The following is an 8,584-nucleotide window of genomic DNA, read 5'->3' as shown; positions in this document are numbered from 1 at the left end:
TTATGCGCGCGGCCCTCGACAGAGTGGGGCGAACGGACGGTTCAGCTCGACTCGCGGACAATAATTGCTCTCGCCAATTAAGTTAATTAAATAAATAAATAGCGAAACTCTTACACAAAAGTTAACATCAATACCGGTTCATTACATCATGTCAAAAAGTAGGCATTTTTGAGTACTACCATATAAAAAAAATTTTAGAAATCGACCAAAATACGGAAGTGTACCGACTTTAAGTGTAACACACTGTACATATTTTGTGAAAAAAGCGTGCACAGATACTGCAAAAGCGATGGCAGTGCAGGTGGTCGATGGTAGATTTTGGAACGGACGTGAATCTTCGTCATCGCTGGACCTGGGATAAAAAAAAGTAAAGTAATTTTGACAACTACTGTCAAGTTTTTTTTTACTGTTACAAAGTATTAATGTTTAGATGTTCTTACAGTAAAGAGTACATACGAACCGGGTGTCTTTATTTTAACGATTAACGTATAATAAATAACATTTTGGTGCCGAAACCCGGGACTCCAGCTGTGGAACTTTAAATAAAAGGAAAATAAGTGTTTAACTAATAACGTAACGTAACGGACTAAAATCAAAATGGAACAAGCTATGAGAACGACATGTCGCACACGATTAACGAGACTAATTAATGTGGCTAACGAATTAGTAAAACTGGAAGTGTTTGACTGTAAAGAAGCTGCTGTGCTTGTTGTTAGAATAAAATCGGCTCGAGACAGTTTGAATATCGCTAACGAGAAAGTGGCTGCATTTATTGAAAACGAGCAAATCGAGGCCGAGTGTGAAAAAATAATGGAGTACGAAGATAACGCAGTGACAGCAATAGCCAGAATGGAGCATCGAATCGCGGAATGCAAAACGAGAGTGCAAGCAGCCGTAGAAGACGAACCGGAGCTAGGAGCTTCAGCGTTGAGGTTTACGGCGCTTGACAATGCAGGGTGTCAGCAATCAGTAGCGGCTAACAACGGGGAATTTTCACAAAATAAAATGTCGGTGAGATTACCAAAATTAGATTTGATAAAATTCAGTGGTGATTATCACCAATGGCCGGCATTTTGGGAGCAATTTAGTTCAGCTATTCACACGAACGATTCACTAAGTGAGACTGATAAATTTGCATATTTAAAATCTGTTCTATCTGGTAATGCAGCGATAACCATTCAAGGGCTCACATCTGGTAGAACTAGCTATAAAGATGCCGTTCAGCTGCTCATTGAAGAATATAGCAATATAGACAAGATTGTCGATACTTATATTCAACAACTTTTATCGTTAACGCCGATAAAAAGTAGATGTGATATCTTGTCTTTAAGGAAGCTTTACAATACCACCTCAAAAATAATTATGTCATTGCAAACGTTAGGAATTCCTGCTAATAACTATGGAATGATGGTTAAGTCAATAGTTTTGAAAACTTTGCCATTTTCAATGAGAGTTGAGGTTAACAAGCAGCAAGCCATTGATGGTTTTAACAAAAGAAATAACGGACAGGAAAATGAAAGTGACGCACAATCAATAACAGGTTATGATGCGTCAGGAATTTATCACGGAAAATTAGCAACAGTGTCATATGAAAGGGAAATTGCTACACTTTTATCGTTTATAAAACTAGAAGTGGACTCTGTCGAACGAGCACGTGTTGCGTCGGGAGAAAAGACTATTGAGAAACAGGAAGTGAATAAGACTCGCGAAAAACCAAACTTTTACCGTAATAAAGACTCTTCGTTTACCGCGGCAGGGTTACTTACAGCCATTAATGAACAATGTCTGTTTTGTAAATCTAAAGAACATGCTAGTGTGAACTGTGACGGAACTTTGACTTTACAACGAAAAAAGGACATTTTAAAAGCGAATAATCGGTGTTTTAGGTGCACAAAAGCAAACCATAATTCTCGTGTCTGTCGAACAAAGATAGTATGTTCAAGATGTAAAAATAAACATGCTACTTCTATGTGTGACCCGAACTATATAAAAGCAAAGAGCAGCACCAACGATGTACCAAGTAACGTTAACGAATATACAGCATCTACGTCTACCAATTTGTTTACTAATGAAAAAGTGAGCAATATTTACCTTCAGACTGCTTGTGCACGTATCGTGTTGGGAAGCTGCGAGAATAAAGGTGATGATGTATCTGTACGGTTAGTCTTAGACGGAGGCAGTCAGCTGACTTTTATAAAAGAGTGCGTGTCGAGGGAACTGAACTTACCGGTGATAGGAACTCACAAAATCGCGATTATGACATTCGGAAAAAATGAAATGGCACCCGCGCGGTTGTGCAAACGAGTGGCCTTGACGTTGCAAGGGCTTTATGACAATAGTGAACCCATCAAAATGAGCGCTGTGGAGGTACCGGAAATTTGTTTTGACTCCCTGGTAGCACCTTCTACGTCGGATCCCCTTCTGCAAAATTTCAGTAGACAGCATCAGCTGGCAGACGCGTGTTCAAGTGATTCGGATGTTTTACCAGGCATATCCATATTAGTAGGAGCTGACGCGTATTGGAAGATTGTGACTGGAGAAGTGAAAAGGCTCTCAGCGTCATTAACGGCTACTAATACGAAATTTGGCTGGAGTATTCATGGTGGTAGTAACGAGTATACATTTGCAGCAAATATGGTCAACATACTTCATGTACAGGTTGATTCATATGATAATAGTGACTTTGACATAAGGAAATTCTGGGAATTGGAGACTATCGGAATAAAGCAACCTGCAGATCAAATAGAATTTAATACAGACAAATTTATAAATGAAAATATAACATTCAAGAATAGTCGTTATACAGTAAACTTACCGTGGATCGAAAAAGTTAGGAAACTTGATTCGAATTATATTGGTGCTTTGAACCGAGTCAAATCCTTAACAAAGAAGCTTATCCGAAATGAGACATTGCTAGAATATGACCGAGTGATAGGAGAATATTTGAAAAATGACTGTTCAGAACTAGCACCCTTATTAACTAAAGAAAGCGAAGCTTACTATATGCCTCATAGACCTGTCTATAGAGATGACAAGGAGACAACTCGTATTCGTTGTGTATATGACGCCTCTGCACATATGCCAGGTTTTCCGTCATTGAATAATTTGTTGTGCACCGGTGAAAATTTAGTACCATTGCTTCTAACGATTTTAATCAATTTTAGAATTGGAAAAATAGGCCTTACAGCTGATATAGAGAAGGCTTTCCTGCAAATTGAATTAAATGAATCCGAACGCAATTATCACAGATTACTGTGGTATGATAAACCCGTGACTGACTCGTCAAAATTACCGAATCTGACAGAGTATCGTATGAAGAGAGTAACGTTTGGCGTTACATGCAGTCCCTTCCTACTAGCGGCAACTTTGAGAAAGCATTTAACGACACAACCTGTAGAATTCCAACAAGTGAGTGATATTCTCTTGAAATCATTTTACGTCGATGATTTAGTCGTAGCAGCTGACAATATAGATTCTGCTTGTCAAATTTATGAGCAAGGAAAGCTAATTATGTCTAAAGCTAATATGAACCTACGGAAATGGTCAACTAACGATATTAAGTTAAGAGAAAAATTTGAAGATGAACTAACGGCTAATAAGATGACACAAAAGGTACTTGGACTCCTATGGTACGTTGATCTGGATGAAATAGGAATAGATATATCTTCTATATTGAAATGTATTCAAGATGGCGGACAAGGACCTGCATCGAAACGTAATATGCTGAAGATAGTGTCCAAGGTATATGACCCACTGGGTTTTGCATCACCATATGTCATAAGAGCAAAAATTCTACTGCAGAAAGTTTGGAAATTAAACTACGGCTGGGATGATGTGCTACCGGAAAATCTGGCTAGTGAATGGAATGAATGGGTTCATGAAATACAGGAACTATGGAATCTGACAATACCGAGATGTGTAGGTCAGAAAGCTTCGACCTCTTTCACCGAACTTCATGTATTTTCCGATGCTAGTCCTCTCGCTTATGGAGCAGTTGCATATCTTAAAACGCTTATTGAAAATAATGAAGTAATGTGCAACATTTTAGTAGCAAAAAGCAGAGTGGCTCCGATAAATAAAAGGGGTGATAAAACATTAACACTGCCCAGACTAGAGTTGACAGCAGCTCTTTGTGCAGTTAGATTGCAGAACTTCATCTTAAAAAGTTTGGATATTGACGTGAAATCTTGTATTTTATGGACAGACTCCAAAATTACGTTGCACTGGATAAATGGAAGAGCCAGCAAATGGAAACCGTACGTTTGCCATCGTGTAACCGAAATTCAAAATTTGACCGTTGGCGAGTGGAGACACTGCCCTGGGTCCGAAAATCCAGCAGACTTATTGACAAGAGGACTTAAAGTAAGGGTTCTTACCGAATCAAAGTTTTGGCAATACGGACCTACCTGGTTAGTGAAAGATAGAACCGAATGGCCCCTCAACGATAGTTACGTGTCATCAGAGCAAGTATCAGTCTTTGTAGTGCAGACAAATATTAAAGAGGATCAAGAAACAATATTTCCAATAGAACATTACAGTGATTTTGGGAAAATATTGAGAATAACTTCTTACGTATTAAGATTTATAAAACGTTTAAGAAAATCTGAAGAATTATTCATTGATAAAGATGTAAAAGCAAAAGAATTACAAGAAAGTGAAGAATATTGGATAAAAGTTACGCAAAACCATAAATTTAAGGAAGAGTTAACTTCTCTAAAGGTAGATGGGAAAGTAAACGCACATTCTAAGATTTTAACGTTGAGTCCATTCTTAGATGGGCGTGGGATTTTACGTCTAGGTGGACGTCTTCAAGAATCACTACTATCTTACGAAACTAAACATCCCATTATCCTACCGAAGGTGTCTATTGTGACTGATAGATTAATTTGGACTTCCCATATAGTAACCAAGCATGGAGGAGTTAATTCCACCTTGACGCACTTGCGAGAAAAGTATTGGATAATACAGGTTAGACAGCGGGTGAAGACAGTGCTGTATTCATGCTTAAAGTGCAGAAAACTGAGAAGTAAACATGCAAATGAACATTTTGCTCCAATCCCAAGAAGTAGATTAAACACCGTATCACCATTTAACGTAATAGGCATAGATTTCGCCGGACCTTTGTTTGTAAAGTCAGAAACTGGAAATACTAAGGTTTATATAATGCTACTCACTTGCGCAGTGGTGCGAGCTGTACATTTAGAACTTGTTCCTGACTTAACTACGGAAAGTTGCATTAGGGCGCTGCGTCGATTTATATCTAGAAGAGGCGTGCCTGAAATAATATATTCAGACAATGCAAAGACGTTCAAGAGAACTGCAATGGAAATCAAAGAACTCTCAAAGATCTTGTGTGAGCACGAAGTGCAACAGATGGCTGCTCGAAAACGAATAGAATGGAGATTCATAGTGGAACGTGCTGCATGGTGGGGTGGTTTTTGGGAGAGACTTGTCAAAAGTGTAAAAGATGCCCTTAAATTGACCCTGGGTAAAACCTCTGTAAACTACGATGAACTTCAAACTAATCTAGCTGAAATAGAGGCTACAATAAATCAACGACCTCTAACTTATGTTCATGACGATCCTAGTGATTTAATGATATTGACTCCATCACATTTTTTGTTAGGTTTCCGCAATTGTGGGTTTTCAATCGACATTAATAACCCTGATATAAAGCGAGATGATGTCCTTAAACAGTGGAAGCTACGAAACAAGCTTGTTAGAAAATTTTGGGATAGATGGTCCACCGATTATCTTCAGCAGTTGAGATCTGCCCATACCAATCTTAACGTGAAATCTACATCTTTTAAAATCGGTGACATAGCTCTTTTGCATGACCAAAACATGCCTCGTTTAGTATGGAAGATGGTTAGGATAACCCAGGTATTTCCTGGAAGAGATGGAAAAATACGAGCATGCGAAGTTATGTTGCCAAATAGGACGCTCCTAAGAAGACCGATTCAACTTCTTTATCCTTTAGAAGTCACTGCCGCCGGGGAGGATGTGAAAAAAGCGTGCACAGATACTGCAAAAGCGATGGCAGTGCAGGTGGTCGATGGTAGATTTTGGAACGGACGTGAATCTTCGTCATCGCTGGACCTGAGATAAAAAAAAGTGAAGTAATTTTGACAACTACTGTCAAGTTGTTTTTTTTACTGTTACAAAGTATTAATGTTTAGATGTTCTTACAGTAAAGAGTACATACGAACCGGGTGTCTTTATTTTAACGATTAACGTATAATAAATAACATATTTAACGATAAATCGCAAAGATTTCACAGTTAAAAATTGTTATGATTTATTACATCCTCACGATACTAATATATGTGCAAACCAAATAATTTCCCATCCACACGTCAGATAAATCTGCTCAGTTTCATTTCTGTACCAGAGACATGAGTACATAGATTATTTGTATTTTTTCAAGCTGTATCTGAATTCTCAGCCCAAAAACCAGGTAATTTTTTAGTAAAACACTAAAATATTCCCTAAAATAGGGTGAAATAGTGAGGATAAGGTACTTTGAGAAAACATTTTAAAATAATATTTTGAGTATTGGAAAGAAATATATACAAATTAAATCCACACCCACCCCTACGAGGGGGTTAATTCCACGCTTAAGATGAAATAACACATGTTAGTGCAAAACAATGTTAAAAGCAATAGCCTTGTATTTTATAAATAATATAATACAATATAACTTGTCCCTCAAAGGGTTGGAAACCAGCTACAGACCAGGGTCCCACTTACCCCTGTAAGTCACACATTTTGCTATTCAATATTTTTACCTGAAATTTGTTACCGCGAATTTTTGGGGTCACTGATTACGAATTTGCATCCGAATACGAAAATTCCTGAATAAAAGATGGCACATCAAATACGTCGGATGTAAAAACTGGAAAAGCATTCAAAATTTGATGATTGTGGTTGAAACTTCGTCGCGATTTCTGACGAAAATAATTCAAACGAAAACGCATCCAAAGGACGGCCGGCCTAACTGTCCAAGTCACAGGCAACAACGGAAATCGTATTTGTGTAGTGAGATAGTGTGTTCAGGATTCATTGATGACAAAGATTTTTAATAAATGTGATGTGAAATAAGGACAACCATATTACTTGTGGATCGAAGTGCGATGAGGATCATTTCAACCATGGCCACTATCTAAGTAGTACTAGTTTATCAAAAATGTTTTTTAAGTATACAGGGTGTTTCTGAAATAAGTATGTTCCTTGAAGAGGGTGATAGAGGGCACGAAAATGAGTAACTTTTATTAAGCAAATGATGCACTAAATGCTTTTGTTTTTGAGAAAATCAATTAAGAAAATTAATCATAAATGTAAGCCGATCCTGTGCATCTTGTGCACGTGCACGGCCAGAATGTTTCGGACTCGCTACATGCGTGAAGCGCTTCTCTAATTGGCTGACGTTCTGCGTGACTTCCACAATAAAGCAAATCTGATGGTAGGTTAGTAAGTCTTGTGTTGCAGTATTAATTAGTCGGCGTATAACATATTTTCTGATCAAGAACTAGCAGATATGGTGTTTAATGTACGGAGAATGTCAGTACAATTTAAATGAGAAGACTTGTCGTTTGTATGCGGTCCGTTACCGTAACAGACGACAACCTACCAGTGGAACAAGATTACGGGATAGAATGTCCACCTAACATATGAAGGTCGTGGATGGGATAGGCCGCAACATGTTTTCGACGACGAAGAAAACATCAGAAACTTCGTTGAGGAAGATCCGAGGCGCAGTACTCACGACATTGGCCGAGAAATGGGTGTATCTAACAGTACCGTGTGGCGTGTACTACGGGAACAATTATTACATCCCTATCATGTACACAGGGTTCAGGCGTTAAATGAGAAAGTTGTAGCTATTAAAAAAACCTATCTATTTGTATTTTTTAATATATTTGCTATATTACTTTTCGAGATATATCGAAAAAACCGTCAAAAATCGACTTTTTCTGTTTTTGCTGTATCTCTTGAAATTTAATGTTTTGAAACTAGTTACTTGCTGTAAATGTAGCCCTCAGCAAGCAAAAAAAAATGACTTAAAATAAAAAAATATTTCGAATTATCTCGATTTTTCGAAAAAAAAGGTAATCTCGAAAATCGGCTCCTCTTGCTCGAAGAATAGTCGTAGAGAAACGAATGAGGGCTCATTTTTTTCCTTAAAAGTTATAGTTTCATGGTAAACAAGGGTGATAACGATTTTATTCATTTCAAGTGTCCAAAAATTACTTTGAAAAAAGTAAACATTTTTCGGTCGCGTTTTTCTTGAATATCTTTTTCGATTTTCATTTCTCGATAATGTCTATTACAGGAATCGATTGCTAGCATTTTTACGCGAATTTAAAAAAAAACGTTGCTCTACGACCTTCTGGAGCCGAGATAATTTTTTTTCAAATAAATTCACAGGCCGCTATTTAAGTGCTACAGCCTCCATTCTTACAGAGATTGAAGTTGAAGACTTATATTTTCAGTAAAAAAATACTGTGGTTCATGTTAACCACTTCTGCATTTTTAATTGTGCGGCAAACCGAAGCATTCGAGCGGGGCGCGAGCTAACTGTAAC

General features: G+C 37.7%; 1 protein-coding gene across 1 annotated transcript; it reads left to right on the top strand.

Moving 5' to 3' along the window:
• Nucleotides 1-597: 597 nt before the first annotated feature.
• LOC111692163 lies at nucleotides 598-6,108 on the top strand. The gene has a single exon (XM_023455958.1). The coding sequence runs from the start codon at nucleotides 598-600 to the stop codon at nucleotides 6,106-6,108; it is 5,511 nt and encodes a 1,836-aa protein (XP_023311726.1).
• The last annotated feature ends 2,476 nt before the right edge of the window (nucleotides 6,109-8,584 follow it).

This window comes from Anoplophora glabripennis, unplaced genomic scaffold (genome assembly GCF_000390285.2).
Source record: "Anoplophora glabripennis isolate ALB-LARVAE unplaced genomic scaffold, Agla_2.0 scaffold748, whole genome shotgun sequence".
NCBI classification, from domain to species: domain Eukaryota; kingdom Metazoa; phylum Arthropoda; class Insecta; order Coleoptera; family Cerambycidae; genus Anoplophora; species Anoplophora glabripennis.
The sequence above is the reverse complement of the archived record's forward strand: the minus strand, read 5'-3'. Positions and strand labels throughout refer to the sequence as shown.

Bases quoted from the DNA above. Each gene is read 5' to 3' on its own strand.
- LOC111692163 (XM_023455958.1), top strand. From the start codon at position 598: ATGGAACAAGCTATGAGAACGACATGTCGCACACGATTAACGAGACTA.